Source organism: Ambystoma mexicanum, chromosome 12 (genome assembly GCF_040938575.1).
Source record: "Ambystoma mexicanum isolate Mex_15411 chromosome 12, UKY_AmexF1_1, whole genome shotgun sequence".
NCBI classification, from domain to species: domain Eukaryota; kingdom Metazoa; phylum Chordata; class Amphibia; order Caudata; family Ambystomatidae; genus Ambystoma; species Ambystoma mexicanum.
The window spans coordinates 764,350,568-764,373,178 of record NC_090936.1 but is presented as its reverse complement, the minus strand read 5'-3'; the positions used below and the strand labels follow the sequence as shown (position 1 = coordinate 764,373,178).

General features: G+C 43.3%; 1 protein-coding gene across 1 annotated transcript in view; it reads left to right on the top strand.

Moving 5' to 3' along the window:
• The window catches only part of IL17REL (interleukin 17 receptor E like), a 747,013-nt gene extending 727,665 nt beyond the window's left edge, over positions 1 to 19,348 (top strand). The window contains exon 18 of the mRNA XM_069629260.1: positions 12,032 to 19,348. Within this exon, the coding sequence (XP_069485361.1) occupies positions 12,032 to 12,090 (59 nt within the window). The 3' untranslated portion in view covers positions 12,091 to 19,348. The remainder of the gene's footprint in view (positions 1 to 12,031) is intronic.
• Positions 19,349 to 22,611: the final 3,263 nt, after the last annotated feature.

Genomic DNA, 22,611 nt, shown 5'->3' with positions numbered 1-22,611 from the left:
CTCCTCTACCTCTGGCCTCCCAGTTGCCACCTCTCATCATACCTTCTCTTCCTTTTGTTTGTTCACCCCTGACAAGGTTTCTAGACAAGTCCAATTTATGAAAGTCTCCTCAAAACAGGTTCTTCCCTGTTGATCCAAAACGATCAAGGACAATATTGATTGCCTCGCTCCAGCCTTGGCTAACTTTTGCAACCACTCTATTGCCACTGGAACCTTTCCACCCCCCTGTAGCACTCTCCTGTGCACCATCTTCTTAAGAAATCCTCAGCCGCTCCCTCCGGTCTGGCTAACTATAGCACAATCTTCAGCACTCCTTTCCTGGGCAAACTCTTGGAAAAGTTGTCCATCTCTCAGCTTAATCTTCACACTGAATGTGTTGGTTGTCTCGATGACCATCAGTCTGGCTTCAAAGTGGCCAGAAGCATGCAAACTTCTCTCCTGGTCATCGTGTAGACCTGTTCTCTAACCTTGATGCTAATCACCCCTTTGTTCTCATCCTATTCGATCTCTCTTCTGCTTTTGACACGGTTAACCACACCATCCTGCTCAACCGGCTCCATGATAACCTGGGTATCACTGATCAGGCCCTGGCCTGACTGACCTCTTTCATCTCTGACTGACCCTCCCAGGTCCAACTTGGGTCCTTCCTCTCCTCTATCTCACTCTCTGCCTGTGGTGTTCCCCAGTGGTCTAATCTGTCTCCCTGGCTTTTCAACCAATACTTGGCACCTCTCGCCCACTGCATTGCTGCTCTCTGCGCCAACTTTCAGTGCTATGCAGATGACACTCAGCTCGCTTTCAGGCTCACCTGAGCCACCTCTTCTCCCTCTCTCATTCTGGAATTGTTTGTCTGCAATCCAGGAGGGATGTGCCACCAATGATCACTGCCTTAATGCCAGTAAGAGTAAGATCCTCCTCCTGGGCAGACCTGCAGCTTCCTTTGCTGTCACTCTTTGCTGGCCACTCTGGACCCTCTTTCTGCTCCCATCTGTAATCGCTAAGAACCTCAGGGTCATCTTTGACTCCACACTCTCCTTCTCTCCTCACATCTCTGATGTCTCCAAGAAGTCAAACTACCAGCTGCACCTCCTCAGAGATATTCTTCCTTTCCTCACCTTCCCCCAGAAGCTCACTGTCTCCAGAACTCTGGTTCTCTCAAGGCTGAACTAATGCAACAGCCTCTTTCTACATTTGCTTGCCTCTACTCTCCTTCCTCTACAACTCATCCAGAACAGGACTGCAAGACCTGTCCTTGGCCTCAAGCCCAGGGATCGTATCTCTCCAGTCCTGGAATCCCTCCATTGCCTCCCAATGGCCACAAGGATCAAGTTCAAGACCCTCTGCATTGTCTAAAAGGCCTTCTGGGTGCTGGGACCACAATAAGTTCAACTCTCTCTTTGGAAATATCTTCCTACTCGAGCTCTTCACTCCTCCACCTCCAAACCCTTGAGGGTCAGTCGCTTCTCCAAGCTACAAGTTGGGGGGCAGATCTCTTTCTTCGGCTGACGCCTCACTTTGGAACAGCCTCCATGACTCTCTGAAACTTGAGAAGAACCATTTCCGGCTCTGGAAGCACCTCAAGACCTTCCTCTTTGCATCTGCCTTCTCTCTTCCTCTCCCCTGCTGATCTCCTGTCTGATACTGCACTGACCACCTTGCTACCCTCTGAACTCAGGCCCAGGTCCCTGTGTGAAGACTGGAGGAGGGTGTCTGTACTCCATCTCTTTATGTGGTAGAGGAGAGGCACATAGGACCCCAGCCAAGATTTTCTATTTGGTAAAACGTGGGCGAGCAATCAAGGCCTAGCACTCAGGAAGTGATGCGTACTAGTTTTTAAGTACAGTGTAGTCCCCAAGCACCCACAAATGAATGTCCACACACTATGTTCGTGAAAACACAGTCTTTATATAATTAAGGTTCAAAGTTATATACACAATCACAATAACTCACTGTGTGCTCAGTTAATCTACAATGGCAAATATATACAAAGTTCTATGTGGTACCACAATTACTATCAGATTTCATTAAAGTGCATTAACTGTACTCACATGTCACAAAAATCAATTAATAAATGGAACCAACAATAGACATAGGAGGAAAGCAGTTGGTTAGAACAATTGGCAGAATACTGACCACCAGGTACAGTTCTGTATGAGGATCCCTGTAAATAAAGATATATTATACAAGCCCAGTCCACATATTGTTCACAAGAGTCTTATTTCCTTCTAAATATTTCTACAACCTCAATGTACCTGTAATTGCAGAGTTCCACGTCAGTTCGTCGACAGATCCTTCTTGAGCGGCTCCCTTTAAGACAGGAGTCACTGATCGTTGAGATCCCACAAGGAAAAAGGGTGAACATTGTTGTTGTGGCAGCAGCTTCTGTTCTTGCAGTGCTCGTTGACAATGGGTCAAAAACGTCCTGCAAGCTGAGGTGTGCGCGCACCTCGACAGCAAGTGTTTGTTGCCGCAAGGAGTCAATGAAGAACTTTGGCCCAGGAAGGGTGTCGAGTTGTCAGCATCTCTGCGGTCTTCGGGTGGCGGGTAACCCCCCGGTGGATTCTCCTCGGTCGTTAGCGGCCTTGACTCTCTCCGTCAGGACAAAAGCAGTGGACGATGATGAGCAAGAGAATCCTTGTTTCAATGTTCTTAGGCAAAGGAGCACTGCGGTTCAGGTCAGTGAGGCAGTCATTGACAGGGCTGGACTTCAATGTCCAGGCACTTCTCTTCGTGATTCCGCTGTGGTCCCTGTCTCCGGTCAGCAGCCTTTCGAGGGTCTGATGTCCAGGGAGCTTTATCAAAGATTAGCTGGTGTACGATGGTCCCTCGTAGCTCGGAAAGAGGTCTGCTAGCCAGGTCTTCTCTTGGATCAGTTCCTTGAAGGCACAGCAGCTTTCAGATTAGTGAAGGTCAGCAGCAGCGGTTCTTCTTCCAGTGGGCTTTAAAGTTAAGCATCAGTTTTAACTTCACCTTCTGAATGATTTCTAGCAGTGAGAGGCCCCCAGATATACTGTTTGGACTCGCATTCATTCTGCTAGGTCACACTCAGGCAACCAATCACTCAGAAGGGCATTCAGCAGGCAGGCAGCCAATCAGGCATACAATGCAATCAGGACAATCTCCTCCCTCTCAGACATTCACAACAAGGAATGTGTATTGAGACAAGTACCCAGCCTTTCAGCACTACACACTGCATTCATACCAGTTTCTGGCAGGGCTGTCTCAGTGTTTGTGTCACATACCAGAAACTAGACACCCATAACAAGAAGTGCATATTGGTAATCCACTCCATTCACCCAGGTCCCACCCCAAGGGTGTACCCACAACATACAGTCATTGAGAAGGCTCCAATACCATATATGGAACTTCCACCCAACAGCCAATCAGGGAGAAGGGACAGAGGCACGGATTCCCAGGACTTTGGGCAAAACAAGGTAACAGGCAACAGAAAGCAAGAGGCCACAGGGGCCATCTTGTTTCCTACCAGGAATCAACTGATTCCAATGGCAGGGCCTGGGTATCCACAAATTGGAGGATACTCAGAGCACCTGTCAAATTCAACATAGAGCTGCCACCAGCCGATACCCTGCTCTGTGGGCCACACACAGGTGCCCAAAAACATACACTAGGGGAACAGGGTTGTAACCCCACCCATGGGTGCCATAACGGTATCCCAAGGCTCTTTACACCAAACAAAAAATAGGAAGAGCTGCACTGCCCGGAGTCCCACATAGACTCCTGTGCAGAAAATAACACAGGACATACACGAAAAAGGACTACGGAACAAGGCCTTGTCCCTCCAATGCATTTCCAGCATCACACCCTGCCCACCCAGTTGCACACCCGCACTGCCCCCTGGCATCCCCTGAACTTGTGGTCTGTATCTGTAACCCTACAGTCCCCTTTCCTGCACTTATCGTCACCAGTTGTCTGCACTTTTAACACTCGTACTTGCCACCTGTTGGCTGCACTACTTGTTGCATTGATTCAATGCCCTGCACTTGCCCATCCTTCCTCCCCCCGGCAACTCCCCCCAGCCCCGCTCCCCTGCACTTGCGTGAACTCATTGTCAATAGGCCTAGTAAGATCACTGTTTTTGTCTTACCTCCGTCTCCCCTCCCTTGCCTCATCGTGCCTTGAAACACTTGTGTATAGGTGCGTTATAAATGCCAAATCAGATCATATCATATAGAATGTATATGTAGTCAATCCCCTTAACCAAGCCCTTCACCCTACAGGTTTTGGTACAGTATGATGCTAATTATGATGAAGGATCGACTTAAAAGCTATTTTTGGATATGTACGTTGAGAGCTTAAAGGTTTGTATGTTTGCATGCTGTCTCTGCTTTATTTTAATGTCAATAAAGCTGGGGTTTGCCTTGCACTTTTTTTATTCCCGTTATTGTGCCTGGTTTGATCTAGCACCTGAACCTCTATCTAACATTGGGGCACCTCCAGGCCATCTTTACATTAATCTGAGACCAGGTCACCAGCATTAAGGGGGATGTCTCTCTCTTGAAGAGGACAATGTTTAATCTGCTACTGAGTCTTCTTCATTGCGGGGGAATGTTTAATATGATAAAGAGTCTCACCAGCAAGGGGAGAGTTTGTATCAAAAGAGGGATTGTATTCTGATACAGTTTCCCCCATCAATATGGAACATTTATACTGATAAGGAGTCTCCGCTTCAAGGATGAGCATTTATTCTGCTACAGAGCCTCTCCCAACAAAGAGATGAGTTTATTCTGATACAGAATATGCTCTTTAAGGGTGAGAGATTATTCTCCTTTGTAGTCTCTCCCATTAAGTGGTAAAGTGTATTCTGCTACAGAGTCTCCTCAATCAAGCAGAAGAATGTATCCTGCTACAGACACTCTGCTTATGGGGGGAGTGTATTCTGTCACAGAGTCTACCTATCAACGGAGAGATTGTATTATGCTAAAGTCAGTTCAAAATGGGGGAATTTAATCTGATACAAATTCTCCCCAGTCTCTCAATCAAGGGGGAGTGTTTACTTTGCTACAGAGCATACCTTTCAAGAGGGAGAGTTTATTGTGTTGCAGACTCTCCCCCATAAAGTGAGAGAATGTATTCTGATACAGTCTTCCCAACAAGGGGGAGATGTTTATTCTGATGCTGAGTCTCCCCTTCGAGGAGGAGTGTTTATTGTGTTTCGGCTTGTCCCATATCAAGAGAGGCAGGTTATCTTGATACAGAGTCTCCCCCATTAGGGGGGAAGTTTATTCTGATACAGAGTCTCCCCATCAGGGGGTAGAATGTCTCCAGATATATCATCTCCTTGTCAAGGCGGGAGTCTATTCTGCTACAGAGTCTCCCTCTTCAAGGGGGGAGTTTATTCAGATACAGAGTCTTCCACAACAAGGGAAAGAGTATATTCTGTTTCAGAGGGGGAGACTTCATCCAAATATTCTATCTCCCCTTCAAGGTGCAGAGTTTATTCTGCTACAGAGTCTCCCCTTCAAGCGGGGGGAAGGGGATATCCTGATATAGAATTTGACCTTCAAGAGGGAGAGTTAATTTGGCTACAGAGTCTCTCCTATCAAGGGGTAGAGTGTATTCTGAAAAAGAGTTGCCCCTTCAAGAGGGGGAGTTTATTCTGCTGCAGTGGCTCCTCCATCAAGGGGTAGAATGTGTCCTGGTATAGAGTCTCTGCTTCTATTGGGGTGTGGGGGGTTTCCTGCTACAGATGAAGGGGAAGAGTTTATTCTGAAACATAGTCTCCACTTAAAGGGGAGAGTATATTCTGCTACACAGTAGCCCCCATGCAGAGAGTTTATTCTGATAGAGCTCCCCTTCAAGGTGGAGAGTTTTTTCTGATCCAGAGATTCCATCATCTAGGGGGCAGTTTATTCTGATACTATCCCCTTCTCCTACATCAAAGGGGATAGTTTGTTATGATACAGGGTCTGGCCTTGAAGCAGAGGAATGCATTCTGTTACAGCATTTCCCCCATCAATAGAGAGTTTATAATCTGCTACAGCGTCTCACCATCAAGCGGGAGACAGTATTATACTACAGAGTCTCCCCTTCAAGTGGGAGAGTTTATTCTGATTCAGAGTCTCCCTTTCAAGGGGGGAGTTTATTCTGCTACTGAATCTTCTCCATCAAGGGGGAGAGGTTATTCTGACACTGAGTCTCCCATTTCAAGGGAGCGAGTTTATTCTGCCACAGATTCTCCCCATTAAGTGGGAGACTGTATTATGCTACAGAGTTTCCCGCATCAAGGGAGAGATCTTATTATGTTACAGAATCACCCCTCAAAGAGGAATATTTTAATCTGTTACTGAGTCTCCCTCATCAAGTGGATGAGTTCAGTATAAACTACAGAGTGCCCCACATAGAGGAGGAGAGTTATCCTGCTACAGAGTGTCTCAGATTATTCTGCTATAGCAATTCCTCATTACAGATGAAGGGGAAGAGTTTATCCTGAAACAGAGTCTGCCCTTAAAGGGGAGAGTATATTCTGCTACAGCGTAGCCCCCCATATAGAGAGTTTATTCTGATAGAGCTCCCCTTCAAAGTGGAGAGCTTTTTCTGATACAGTGACTCCACCATCTAGGGGGCAGTTTATTCTGATACAGAGTCTCCTACATCAAAGGGGATAGTTTGTTATGATACAGGGTCTGGCCTTGAAGCAGAGGAATGCATTCTGTTACAGCATTTCCCCCATCAATGGAGAGTTTATAATCTGCTACAGCGTCTCACCATCAAGCGGGAGACAGTATTATACTACAGAGTCTCCCCTTCAAGTGGGAAAGTTTATTCTGATTCAGAGTCTCCCTTTCAAGGGGGGAGTTTATTCTGCTACTGAATCTCCTCCATCAAGGGGGAGAGGTTATTCTGACACTGAGTCTCCCATTTCAAGGGAGCCAGTGTATTCTGCCACAGATTCTCCCCATTAAGTGGGAGACTGCATTATGCTACAGAGTTTCCCGCATCAAGGGAGAGATCTTATTATGTTACAGAATCGCCCCTCAAAGCGGAATATTTTAATCTGTTACTGAGTCTCCCTCATCAAGTGGATGAGTTCAGTGTAAACTACAGAGGGCCCCACATCAAGGAGGAGAGTTATCCTGCTACAGAGTGTCTCAGATTATTCTGCTATAGCAATTCCTCAATCAAGTGTGATGTTTTATTCTGCACAAGGTACTGGTACGTGTGTAGATTGGCCTATAGGGAGGTGTAAATGAATTAAAGTCCTACCTCTGGTCCAAACCTATATAACCCATTAGGGTAATTGCATCTACATATAGTTTATATACATCACAATCCAGAACATCAAATAGAATCATTCAAGTTTGTATGAATTTGAAACAAGATTTTATATTGAAAATTTGTGCATCAAGTGAAATCAGCGCCCAAAACCATGAGGGCATATACAGTCAATAAAACATTTTGTACATACTTAAAAATATTTTTTTAAATTAATTTTCCTTCTAAACATATATTGAAAAATCAAAGTACAATGAAGCAACACAAAAAAAAGAATTGTTTTCAAAGTTAGAAAAGGGAGAACAGAAAAATCATTAAAACATGATAAGAAATAAATGTAGTATTTCCCACAATGTGGTGACGTCGAACTAGTCAAAATAAGAAAAAAGGTAACAAATACTTTTTTCAATATTGTATGGTCATATTAAGTACCTATGAAACCCCAGTGTAAATATTGTTGCACAATGGGGTGGGGTCTGCCAATGCATGAGGGGGAAGAAATAAACAATAATGATGAGAGAGCAAATAAATAAATAGACAGTGATATCAGGAAATCGGCTGAGTTTCTAGACACCAGTTTATGTACATTCTGACTCACTGAAGAAACAACAATTCATGTATAAGTATAAGTGAGAGGTCCAATTTCAATCAGATACTTTGTGAGGGACCTCCAATCCCCTCTAGACAGTGATGCATTTCGGCGGTACCAATTAGGTAAAAAGGATGCTCTTCACAGCTGAAGAGACCGCTCCGCCTTCATCAGGGCAGTAATAGCAAGACCCTGTAAAGAACAACAGAAGGAAGGAGGAAAAATTGTTTTAGTAAAGAGAAGAAAAACTGGAATTAGAGGAAAAGGAAACATAGAATAGATATGATGAAGGGAATGATCTGTATAGAACATGATTAAGTAGATGAGTAGCTTTAGTGAAAAAGCTGCAAATGCATGAACATGGTCATGTTTGCAAGTCACATTATGGCCATGTCTAAGTCTCCTATCCTGATGGGATCTCCTGGTAACCTGCCAGTGGGACCCCCCCCGTGGAGAACAAAAAGTTCTGGTCTGAGGACCCCTTCTAAAAACAAAACGCAAGGGCCTCCAGCAACCCAAACGGACTCAGCCACCCCGTAGGGTAAGGGTGAGCAGGAAGGGCAGGAGCGCAACACAACCCAGTGAGGGCCTGAGTGGATTGCAAAAAGGACGTGCCAGGAAAATAAAAGTGAAAATAACTTACCAAAAGTGATGGTGGAGAAAGTAGAGAACTATGGCACGTAGTCGTAAGTACATGCATCCAAGGAGTACATATGGTGCCTATGTGGAGAGCTGGGAACCCACCAGTATCCCAACAGCCTTGCAGTCGATTGCGTCGGGCCGTATTAATAGTGCCTGTAAATATAGAACAAATGGTGTAAAGCTGTATTTAAGCTTAGCCAGTATAGGTAGAAAGGAACAAGGTGGATCTCCCTGCTGGAGAAGTTGAGTCAGATGAATCGTGGGGATACCTGTGATAAATCCTGTGCTGAACCCAAAAAGGACAGGTATGCCCGTTGCCAGTTGTTATGGAGTGACTGAGTACTGTATAATGTCAGTAAAATGGGCAATCGCATCTGAAGGAAATAATGTCGTCAGATGCGTGGTAGTCCGTGGTAGTGCACCTGGATTGAAACACAGTGCAAGAGAGAGCAATCAGAAAATGACCAATAAAAGGGAGGGGTGTTTATCCCTAGGGAAAATTCTAGTGGCGAGGTTTTAAAACATTGTGTCCATAGACAATACATCTTAATCGGTGTAACCGGGCTCCATGGGCTCCATGGTCATCAGCCAAGAGAGGGAGGGACAGCCTCCGGCTTGATGTGTGCCGCGCTGTGAGCTCTGCTCAGAATGTCTCCAGGTATGCGGAAGAGGAGCGTATCTCCTCCAGACAGCGACGTGACATGTTGTGACGGGTTTGAAGGCCAGTGCCTGGTGTGGGTGCGGCACCCAATCAGGTGCCTATACATCCGCCGAGTGGCAGGTGGTGTGTGTCCTGCCTACCCAATCATTTGAGAAGGATCGGGGACCAAAGGTTGCCTGTCAGAAAACGGGTTGTGATAAGAGCAACCCGGCCACAGGCGAGCAAGTGATTGATGATTAGGCAGCCGGCTGCCTGAGCTGACCGGCGCGCAAAACGCTATTCTTTATAGGGTGAATGGAAATCCGTGCCCCGTGGACTTGATTGTTTCCACGGAGCTCTGAGGTAACGGGGCCCATGTTCGTTCCAAGAAGTGATTTGAAGGGACTGTGCGCCGGGGGATGGCAGATGCGTTTATGTTATGGTAACAACGCAAGCAGACATCTGCACGAGGTGATGCAGGGACCCGTGCTGCAGGGCCTCGGTGGCCAGTGCGGAGCCCGAAGGTATCCGAGCTGTATATAGTGGGAAATATGCCTGGACCGAAAAATCTGTGTCAGGTAAGGGTGGATTTAAGGGTGTACATGAAACACGGGTACATCTGCCGATAACCTCTATACAAATCGGGTTTGTGCAAAGATAGAGGGAAAAAGAACCAAAAGGGGGTACAAGCGACTGAGTGGTCTCATAGCGGAAGTTCAGGGTGGATGTATGCGACGCAAAAGCAGTGTATGGAGGTCCCTATGAGGGGAACTAATGAAGTGGCAAAAAGAGCGTCAAATGCTCAGCTCAAAAAGTGTAATGTGGGAGTCCCTGTTGGAGGTGAGCTGTTTAAGAGGGAGGTAGCTCATTGAGTCCATTCGCCAGGGAGTCCTGTTTTATTCTGCTACAGAGTTTACCTTTCAAGGGGAAATGTTATTCTGATACAGAGTCTCCCCCATCAATGGGGATAGATTATTCTGCTGCATTCCCCCCTTTGTGTGTAAGAGTTCATTCTGCTACAGAGTCTACCCCTCAAGTGGCAGACTGTATACTGATACAGAATCTCCCCTTCAAAGGGGAGAATTTATACTGATAGAGACTCTCCCCCATCATTGAGGAGAGTTCATAGGGCCCCAGAGTCTCCCCATCAAGCAGATTTCATTCTGATACAGGGTCTGTCCTTCAAGAGGGAGAGTTTATTATGATACATAGTCTCCACCATCAAGGGGGATGGGTGCTTGTTATGTTACAGAGGCTCCCCTTCAAGGGGGAACGTTTATTCTCATACAGACGTTGACCTTCAAAGGGGGGTGGGTATAAGGGGATATTTTATCCTGATACAGAGTCTCCCACCATCAAGGAGAATAGTTTACTATGACACAGGGTCTGGCTTTCAAGAGCAGGAGTTTTTTTCATTTTCAACATCCCCACCCCATCAAGGGTAGAGATTTTATTCTGCTACACAGTCACCTTTCAATGGGGAGAGTTTATTCTGATACAAAGTCTCCCCATTAAACGTGAGAGTTTATTCTGATACAGAGTCTCCCCACCAATGGGGAAAGCCTATTCTAATACAGAGTCCCCTTTCAATGGAGATAATGTTTTCTGCTACAGAGACTCGCCATCAAGTGGGAGACTGTATTATGCTACAATCTACCATTTCAAGGGGGGGGAGTTTATTTTTCTGCAGTGTCTCCCCTTCAAGGAAGGAGTTTATTCTGCTACAGAGTCTCCACATCATGGGGAGAGGTTTTTGACACTGAGTCTCTCCCATCAAGGGAGAGAATGTATTCTACCACAGTATCCCTGTTAAGTGTGAGACTGTATTATGCTACAGACTCTCCCACATCAAGGGAGAGGTCTTATTCTGTTACCGAATCTCCCCTTCAAGGCAGACATTTTATTCTACTACAGAGTCCCCCCCATCAAGTGGAAGAGTGCATTATATGCAACAGAATCTCCCACATCCAGTGGAGAGTTATACTACTACAGATTGTCTCCCCCTTCAATTGGTAGAGTTTATTCTGCTACAGCCTTTCCTCTGTTAACAGAGATGTTTACAAGGGGAAGGTTTATTCTGATACAGTGTTGCCCCCCTCAATGGGGAGAGTTTATTCTGCTACAGAGTGTCCCCATCATGGAGGAGAGTTAATTCTGCTCCAGAGTCTTCCCCATCAAGGGGGAAGAGTTCATTCTGATATAGAGTATGTCCTTCAAGGGAGGGAGTTCATTTTGATACAGAGTCTCCCCAATCAAGGCAACGTCATTCTGTTACAGGGACTCCCCTTCAAGGGGAGAGTTTATTCTGACACAAAGTCTCCCCTTCAAGGGGGAGAGTTTATTCTCTTACAGAATCTTCTTTCAAGGGTGAGAGTTAATTTTGTTACACAGTCTCCCCTTCAAGGTGAAAGCTCAACAATATTTCAACTCAAAGACCTCCCTTTACAAACTGGACGTTTTCAGCAACCTCCTTAGAAGTGTTGAGACTTGGGTATAACAAATGCCAGATGGTTGATGATTTAAATGGGTGGAAATGCATTTGTTGGCATGGGGAGAAAGTATTTCACAGGGGGAGGTTCGATTTCGGAATAGAGTGCCCATGGGAGAAATTCTTTTCAGAATACATTATGCCAGAGGAGACTTTGTTACGAGGTATGGTTTATCCCAAACTACTATGAATAATTAGCATTAGCCTGACAGGAACGGCAGCGTTCACAAATGCTAAGAATAACTGACTTAATGCTCACTTACTAAAATGAGTAAAACAGAAGTACGCCAGAGTTACAGTGAGTTGTGTATTGAAAACCCATTCCAGGATTATCTCACTTTTGATTTTCTGTCAATCTGTCCTTATGTGGATTTACTGCAAATAAAATATCCACATGCAAAGACATTAATGGATTCGTCAATTTGTGTGTGTTTTTTAGCCTCTTCAATTGAGCAGCATGTTTCGATTCTACATGGCAAAGCCGATTATGATTACTGAGATGAAGAAGCCATTTACCAGGGATGACATCATCCTTCAGAGTTCACAGACATCTTTACATGCTGAGGCCAAACACCCTTCTGTCACAAGATCATGAAGGGTACCTTTGTGTGACATGCTATTTCGAAACAGCAGACTTTGCAACCAACAATGTTCCGACCCAAGCCTACAGTAAATTGAAGAACAACATTCACAAGACCTTAAAATGAAGATGTGTAATGGACTGCAATAAAAAGGAAAAAATATCACATTTTCAAAGGACAGAAAAAAACTCATTTTACCATACTTTGGCCACTTCTTCGTTTGCACTGTTCTCATATTCTGAAGTACCTATTGTCTCTGTTTGGATTCAACGTCACTGCATTTGCCTGGTGATGCATTTTATTTTCTCTATATCTAACAAAATGTGTTGCTTTTACCAAAATTATTCAATGACTCATTTAATAGTTACCATTGTATAGATCGTGATGTTCAGAGAGGCAGGCATTTAATAATAACGAAAATTCATCATAGTCTCCAAAGTTGCACGTTTCCTCATTCCCACTCCACGTGGCAAACTCGCTTGTGAGTAGATACTGCATGTTGTGCATTCTGCTATCTTTAACTCGGCATGGAAATAAAAAGGGTGTAAACGTCATATTATTTGAACGTAATCTGCATTAAGGCTGACAGGCAATACTTGTTGGATAACATAGAGTGCCTTCTAATCTTTGCATGCAATTAACTGATAGAGCATGGTGAGTAAGGAGCTGCACTTGTATTTTATTGTATTGTTATGTATTTGTTATTTATATAGCGCCATTTCCCCATTTGTATGGATTCAATGCGTGCTGTGGTTGGAACGCCCTCGGGGACCGAAATTTATGTATGGGAGATTCTAACAGTTGACTTTAGGATGCGTGTGTGCATTCTGCCTAGTTAGGACTTCAGAGGGCTGACTGGGCCCCAGTAAGCAGCCCAGAGGTCAGGCACATGGGTGGGTGCTGTCGGCAGTTTAGCAGAGAGTGCTAGCACAGTAGACTCTGTGTTGCCAGCTAGACTGAAATTTTATGCAGGTTGTCCTTGTATATCAATAGCAGAGGTGTTAAGGCACACGAGGGGTTTCAGTGTGGAAGGCTGTGTAAGGTGCTAGACTGGATTTGCATAGCCATAGCTACATGCTCGAGTGCAGGGATGGGGAGCCGTGACTGCGGCATGTGTTCACAGACATAGTGTGATTTATACATACCTCAGTCTCTGCGAGATTGTTCCTTCAGTGCCATTTTTGTCGTATTCTCAACACAATAGATTGGTTGTTCAAGTACAATTCATATATCTTTACACCAAGTAACCTCAGCATTCAGCGGGTACAAATATGATTTTAATTTTAATAAAAATAGACCTTGTGTGTACAAGTTCAAGTACACACTTGTACTCAGGTGTGTCACACATTGCCCAGCTCTCCGTAAATAAAGGGCACTTGCATAGCTTTGATTTTGAAATGCATGCTTCCCTTCTTTCCTGAACATGTGAAAACATGTTATCATTATGCATTATGGATTATGGATTATGCATTATCACACATTATGTATCTACATCTGTTTGTTTGTATGTGATGTATAAATCAAAAACCAATCTGGGAAGAAACTGAGTCTGTACACAGTGACTGCTCTCAGGAGTTTACAAGCATGGCGTGGCTGTAGCAGAGGTTGCTGAGTTGGGTATAGGGAGCATAAAAGGGACAGAGCAATGGAGGGCGAGGAATGACATCGGTTTGACTGACACAATCAGAAATTGGCAAGATTTGCTTTGAAAATTAGGATCTTCATGTTTTTCCTGAAGTGTACAGTGCAGGGGGCAGTCTAATCATGGTTGGTAAATTGACCCAGAGACAAGGAGTGTAGCAGAAAAAGGCAGTTGAATCAGAGTGGCCATATTGTGACTTCTGGTGATACGTTGGCTAAGAGCTGGTGAGGTTAGCAGCTAGGAAAAATCATGTGTTGGTTGTGACTGTTTTGTAGTTTTCTCAAGAGGTCTTTTACATAATGTCTGCTTGAAGAGGTAGTAAATGCACATTCTGGAGAATGTGGTCTCATTTTTTGATCCTGTGATGAGGCATGCTGTATCATGCTATACTGCTTAAAGAGAGGCCAACACAGCATGTGGGACATCTGTGAGTATGTCTTTGTCGCTGTCATCCACCTGGGCAATGACCAGGACATGCTTGACTGTATTTGTATTTCGTATTTATTTGATTTAGAAAGTGCTTTCCTGAAAGCACGTGATACGAAGAATAAAACGGTACAAACAATAATAGCAAGACAACTTTATAACCAAAAGTAGAGGAAATTATGTCATAATGGATAGAAGATGGCTTTTGATAGTAGAACGAAAGAGAGAGTGAGAAGGGATGGACCAAAGGTGTAATGCTGAAGTGTTATAGAATTTAGGGGCAAGAAGACAAAAACGAGAAGGAACACAGAGCGGTTTTAGGACACATAGAAGAAACTGGGATTTTGAGCGTAGATGGTGGGAAGGGGTGTCCATAGAGACCAAGGAGCATAGATAACCAGGAGCAAGACCATGCACACATTTAAAAAGTGATACAGAGGAAGCAAACTTGAAGGTGAGCTCTGAAGGATAACTAACTGAGAAAAATATGTGGTGGGGAAATAGAAGAATGCGCAGGAATACAACAGTGAGATTGGGCAGCAGAGATGAAGATAAAGCAAAGGAGGGCAAGAAGAGAAGCAGGAAGAGCAGGAGGAGAAGAACAGCATTCAAGGTGTGAGAAAACAAGGGTAGCGACCAAGAGTTTAATCCAATGGAAGGTGAGGAAATAGCAAACGTTTCTATTGTTAAATAGTTGGAAGCTATATTTACTATACATAAGGTAAGCAACAACCCCACTGAAAACCTAACTCTACCGTCCGGGGCTAACCATAAGTATTTATACACAAAGGAGAAAAGGTACACAAAACCTAATCTGGTGAATAACTCATCTGTCTAACAGAAGGTGTTTAGTAATGACCTACAACCATTGGTCCTGAAAAAATGGACTTGGTGTACAACAAACTTTCATAAATTTGACCATTTTAATTATCATACTCAAAATCAATAAAACACTACAAAAAACATTTTTAAAACACACAATGACCCAAGATTTGACCCGCATGGTGGGTATAACATCAACCATATGTTTTTTTTTAAACGACACTCTGTTCAAATGCATAGTGTATTGTAATTGTCATGTGCCTGTTGAATTTTATTTGTTGTGAATTGTTGGTGTAATTTATCCCATTAGGTTGATGTCATACCAACCATGTGGGTCAAATGGGTCATCTCTGGTTCCGGAAGCACCTCAAGACCTTTCTCTTTGCTTCTACCTTCGCTCTCCATCTCCCCTGCTGATCTGTTCTCTCTTGGCACTGTGCACCTGGCCACCCTCTGTCCTCCCGTCCCAGGTACCTGCTCACTCTGCCATGCTCCTGCACTGTCCCCGGCCCACCCTTTGTACTGGGGTCTGTATCTGTACCAATAGAGCCCCCCCTTTTTCTTCCTGCACTTATCAGACCTACCTTGTCTGCTGCCTTAAACCCAGCACTTGCCAATTGATGGCTGCACTACCACTCTTTGTTGCCTTTATTATTTATGTATTGATTATTATTTATTTGTTTCACCTTTGCCTTGCACTTTCCACTTCTCTCCCCTTCCATGCACTTTTCCCCTCCCCCTCTATCATGCACTTGCGTGTTCTCAATGTCACTGGGCCTAGTAAGCTCGTTGTTTTGTTCTCTCCTGTTCCCCTCCCTTGCCTTGTCGCGCTCTGAAACACTTGTGTAAGAGCGCAATAGAAATAAAATATCAATATCAATGTAAACCACCCATTCTAAGATCTTAGAAAGGTAAGGGAGAAGGGACATGGGACGGTAGTTGAAAGGTGCATAGGTTTTCCAAATAATGTTATTTTTAAAGTGGGAGAACTTTAAAGTCATCAGCGAATGTAGTGGGGGAGAGGGAAAGATTGATTCATGGAGTTAGGCTAGTAGAGATGGAAAAAGCTTGGTGATGAGAAGAGAAGGAATAGGGTTAAGAGGAGAAGCAGTCAGATGGGCACGTGCAAGATAGCAGGCAGTGACTGATTCAGATATGACAGAAAATGAGGAGAGAGAAGAGGGTGTACTTGGGATAGGAAAACAAAGATGCATTCTGAGCAGATGAGGAAGATGATAAACGTGTGACCTTGGAGATTAAAAAGTTAGCAAAGTCAAAAGGGAGAGTGAAGAGGAAAGAGAAGGATCAGGAGAGGGGTACAGAATATGGTTGAGGAGCTAAAAAAGACATCATGGGTGATGAGAGCAGGAAACAATAAGATTAGAACAATACAGGTTTTAACAGCAGAGCGAGAAGTGTGAAAGGATGAGAAGGCAATAAGTTCTTAGGGTGATCTGTTTTTTTTCCACATTCGTTCAGCGCACTGCAAAGTGGAGGGGAGTGAACCGAGGTCTGGTGTAATCCATGGTTGAGGCATTTTGCGGAAAGCCAAAAAGAGTTACTGGATGATGTTCATCTAAAGAGGCAGATGGAGCTGTTTTTAGAGAGTGCCATATCTACAAAGAGAGTATAAAAGGTTGCAAGAGAAGGAAGAGATGAAAGAAGTGTTGGAAGAAAAAACAGAGGTGTCGAATAAATGAAAATTGCAATGGAAAATTAGGGGTTTAAGGGGGGAACAGTGAATGGGATGATCTGAAAGAATACAAGGATTAAGAGAGACAGGTAAAGCTAAGGTGACAGAAGAGAAGATGAGGTAAATAAAGGAGCCAGACGAGTGCAAAGCGGGTAGGGTCCTGGAAAAGAACATAAGAATCCATAAGCCTGAGGAAAGTAGAAGAAGAAATAAATAGTAGAAAGATGAAGAATTAAGTCATCAAGAAGAAAGAAGGTAGAAGGAAGAGGTAACAAGGTTGAGAGTGGCGTATCAAAGACAGCACAACAAGTTGAAAGAGCGCCAGGAGGGCGATATAAAATGAGAAAAGGGATAGCATAAGGTTTAGAAAAGGAAATACAATGATATTCAAAGGAGGAAATGGTGGGAGAGCAACAGAGAGGGAAGAAACAGAAAATGAAGAGTTGAAAAGGATTCCAGCACACGTTTTGGCCAGATAGTACGTGGTGGCACCCAACGGAGCAGGATCATCAGGGCTTGCTTATGTGGTTGTCACTTGATCCATCGCGTGACTGTGCAACCTTTCATGGAGAGAAGGCGGGCCTGCACACAGCCTGTAGCAGCAGCGGTGAAGTGACCAGAGGCCTGGATGGCAGGGAATTTTCCCTCATTTGCCTTGGAATTAGCCTGGATCCTCGCTTTGCCCTGAGCCAAGATAGCAGAGCAGCAGGTGGAAAGCAGGCATGTCTTGGCCAGATAGCATGTGTTGGCTCCTGTTGTCAAACTCAAGGCAGAGTTCAAGGTCTTGACTTTGCATAAGAGCATAAGCTAATACGATGCTGTTTTGTTCTACTTTACCCATACATTTTGTGCATATAGGATGTTTTACTATACCGCAGATAAACCATGTACACACAGCATACCTCCATCTTTGAGAATATACATGCTGTAAAGACAGACACACAACACAGTCTAACAAACTGTGTTTAAGAGTCACCAACCTCTCCTCAGATGGACTGATTGATTGATTTTTTATTTATTATGCGCTTATACACAAGTGTTTCAAAGCGCAATATATTATGTACACATTTTTTCTTAGTACAAAAGCAAATTGATTATATAAGTCATCAGATCTGGTGACTACGCTTTTAGAAATACTACTGCATTCACAATAAGGTACAATTATCACTTTACAGATTGAAACACACTTCATTTTCTTAGTGACATCCTTTAAAGTCTTATACTGTGCCCACTTTATAATTGAAGTTGCAGAATAGGAAGCCAATGCATTTTGGACTTTCCGTCCTTCATCAGGGCTAACTATAGAACAATGCAAATATACACATTTAAAGTTGCCTCTATAAACAAAATCAACTGATTTGACAAGATTATGAGTTTGTCTCACCTGTCATACCTGTCTGATGTGGCACATGGGTCCCCGATGGGTGACAGCTATTGGTAGACCAATGAGAGTAATACCTGCTGTTTTTGCATAACTCTGGACATATTACAGAATTGTGGTATATTCTGTAGGATAGTCAATGGTATTGGCTTCTCTCTGGGTGAACAGTTGAATAATCGTAACTGTCTGAGATGTTGTGTGGATCCCTGTTGTGTAACACCTGTGGACCAAACAGTTGGGACTAATATCTATTGGTGTTACATCAGCCTCATTAAGATTGTTATGTATGAACATGTAATGCAATTGTACATGTACAAAAGTAAAAATGTCTAGACAAGACTTAAAAGAAACACCGTATGCCAGGTTTTGGAGTCATAAGGTAACATGGACCAACCCGCTCTTTTCTTAGACCATGGCTAACTCACAACTCTTAAACATATGTAAATTAACTTTTTTTTTTTTTTTAAATCATGTTGCACCAACATTTTTAAAAAAATATATTAATGCCTCAGGGCATGGTCTCCTTAATCCATATATAGTTACTACTACTTGGGTATCAAAATATTACAAACAGACATTACCATCATGAGTATAATGTCTCATTCTGATACAATAACTCTTCGTATCATGCATATGTTTTCGATACAAGATGTCACTATATTTGTGGAGAACTCTCCTTGTGTGTTTTTGTACATGCTGTGTTTGATTATTATCTCAACCCTGTTATGCTTTTAGTAGTGCATTATTTTATGTTGCTCACTCTGCCACTAAACATGGCTAACACTAAACATGCATAGTTGTTTCGATGTAGAGGACAGTTAGTGGGGATCTCAGCAAATATACCAGTATAAGAATGTTGAGGTTTGCATTGAAATTATCAAAACCTGTCTCACATAATGTGATATTAATGGTGTTAGTCTGTAAATAGGCAATGGGGGAAATTCTTCTCACTGAAAAATGTTTTTTTTTTGTTGGTAATTTGATTATCGGCAATGACAGGCTGCAACATACTATGTGAGACAGCAGGAAAATGGGAAGATTAGTGGAGCCACTGTGTTTTTTTTTCAGTTGTCACTGTATTGTATTATAATTTATAAAAAAAACAATATAACGTGATCAATATAAATAACCGGCACCTGAAGATATGTCTTTAAAAGCATCTATCCATCAAATGTTGAGGAATACATTGTCTTGTAGACATCAAATATCAACTGTGTTTCGAGCCTTCAATCTTTTTCTCTTACCAGCCCAGGGTACAACTGCCAATACTGATCGGATGAACACAGAGCACACAGTTGTCATTGCTCCATTTGTATTACTGTTTATACATAACCACCATGAAAGGCCGGCCATTGACATTGTTATTTTCACATAACTGATAAATCAATTTCTGAAGAACTCTGCAATTTATTGATTTGTGATCATCATATGTGTTCATGTTTCTAATCTTTTTGAATTGTTTGATGACTTTATTTGGAATGTGGCCCCACCATGGTATCTTTTTGTTTAAGTGTCGTAGAAATGTTATATTCTCTTTCTAGTTTTTGGTTAAAAGGTGGCAATTCGCACCAGAATTGTAGCAAAAACAAAATGCTGTAGGCACGCTTTGTGCAGATGGGTAAGGTTTCAACAATATGACTTTCTGTAGCAAGGCTGTGCTGCATTTATCCAACCCATGTAGGATGTTGTCATCTTGGGCGACTCTCCTCCCCTACATAGGTGAACAGCCAAGAATGATCAGATCCATATGGAGCACACAGTCAGACAGGAAAGAGCACGAATGCTGTGCACCTCTCTTGCTACACCTGTTGCATCCAAAACATTCACGGCTTCTCGTCCCACACGCCCCAACATACCCTGCACAACATATTTCCCACCATTTAAATGCAAAACGCCATTACTGTTCAACACCCATTCATTGTAGTGGCAAGACCTGAGTTCTCATGACTAAAGGGGCAGGCTTGCTGGCTTACCTATCCCTTATCCCCTGTCACACAAAGCTCAGGCCTGCCCTTTATGTCACACTGGGAGTGGGATTAACAGATGCCTGAGGTCTGGTGTTCTGTGTTGCTTAATTGTACTTTTAGCGAGGAAACGCTAATTGCAGAAATAATTACACATTAATAGTGCTTGACCTGTTATTGTACACGCGTTTTCATTCAACTACTGGTGCTATATAACTAATGTCTCTATTTTATGCCTCTATTTTATGCTACTCCATGTCGTGTGAACAGCTCACCCATCCCTTGCTTTTCTTTGTATTATCTCCTTCATATAGTACTGCATTGTATTATCTTGTAAACAAACGTTTAATTACTGGAATGTTATGAAATAGCCACTCATAGACACACAGAAGCCTCTCACAAATGACTTGTGGAAACATGAAGACCCTTTCAGAATTGCTTTATTTATGAGAAAAGAGATAATAGGAAATCTGGCCCATGCCCTTTGGGCCTTGTGGGCAGTGTGCATTATGTTCGTTTTGGCCTAAGTATTAGATGGGAATGATTTGTTTAAAAATAAGTCAAGATAGCAAACTGCATAATATGAACCCCCAATGACTGAAGACTGTCTGAGATGATTTTGATCAAAAACCTCTACACTATGTTCTATGATATTTCCCGTTTTTCATTACAACCAATATCCTGTCTGCTTACTGTGTCAAAAATCCCTGACGAGGCTCAAAACTCTCAAAATGAATGCAATGACATGTAAAAAAAACAACTTCTGTAAAGAGTGCACTTTTGTGAGCATTATTCTAAGTGCACTTTAGTGTTTGAGTAGTACGGCGCTGTCCAAAGAACATTGCGTATTTTATGACCCACCATACATGAGGTCTACAAAGAGTGTGGGTTCAGTTGATCATTGCTGCAGTGAAGGAGAGCCCAGTATAAGGGCTGAAGGCGCACATGCTTAAAGGACTCTCTGATTCAAACTGAGAACATGGATCCTTATTGGTGTAAGGCCAATTTAGGCACTGAACAATATCTTGAAGAGGTAGGTTTTGAGTCCATTTTTGAAAGGACAGTGGTTTTCTCTACCCCAATGGGTGAGTGTTAGGTTGTTCCAGAGACTGGCGCCTGCTGTGTCTGAAGTCCTTCCACCAAACCTATAATTTTTTTGGAGGGACTTAAAGAGAGTGATATGTCACTTGCTGATCCCAGAAGCCTGGAATAACAGTATTTGATGATCAGAGTAGTTAGGTTGTTAGTGCCAACAGGCCAAGTGAATGAGGAACAGAACTTTGTATTCAATGTGCTCGTCCACAGGTATCCAATGGAGGGCCTTCAAAGCAGGTTCAATGTGATCACGTGGCCTCAGACCTACAGTCAGCCAAGCAACCTTGATTTAGAAGAGGATGAGACCTTTAGGTAGGCTGTAGTACAGGTTTTCACAATAGTCCAGAATTGATAGAACAGGGCCTCTTGTCATTTCCATTGTTCAGGAGGTGGGGGATACATTTAGACATATGTACGTGGAAATAGGATTTTCTTGTTAAATTCTGAACCTAGGGAGTGAAGTTGAGGCCAGAAAAGAAAACTTCCACTTTGCTGTCTGAGCTGCAGGGGTGTGGCTCTGGCCGAGGATAGATGGCTAGATGGGCGTGAGGGGACTAAGAGGCCCATATGGTTGATCTATGTCTTTGAGGCATTGAGGTAGAGGGTATTATCAATCAGATTCTCCTGGATTTAGCTGAGGCAGGTTAAGATGCTTTAGAAATCACGAGCAAATTCTTCCAGCTTGAAGACTATTTGGGTTGTGCCTGTGTATTTTTGAACAGAGGTAGAGAAATTGGTGTTGATCAGACAGGAGTTTAAATTGGATGTTGAAATGCCATGGGGGCAGTACTGAACCATGTGGTATGACATGATTATAGACAGAAGGGTAGGAGAGAATAGGACCTGATGGATCTACGTGAAAAGACCATATTGGAAAAGCTTGAGTTACGAAACAGTGGAGCCGACTTGCTCGCATTTTGTAACTCAAGCTTTTTCATAATGTGCCTTTTTGTCCCCGCTCTACATTTGGTGTATGCGGGGGACACCCCCGCAAACCCCGCAGTCTGTAATGCCAAACTATGGGAGCGGGGGATATCCCCGTAACCCACGCTCTCCTTATTTGGCATTACGGGCTCCAGTTTCTTTTGCGGAGCCAAATTTGCAGTAAAAGCACATTCTGCTTTTTTATTTACAAGCTTTTGGTGCAATTCCGGACCTGATCATACTTTGAGTACTCTGTGACTGAAAAAGATGGGGTTCTAATTTAAGTTTGTGCCATCTATACCCGGTGATAAAAGTGTCAAATGTTTAGGATGTGGATAGCTGTAGAGTGTTTCTCTAGCAAATGAAAAAAAGCCTCTCATGTGTCCAAAAATGCAGTTCCCGTCCCTCAAGTGAGCCAGAAGTCTAATTGGTGTCCATGTAGTAGATTTTGTGATTTAGAAGAGTCCATTAGTTTCTTCTAGTTTCTTGGG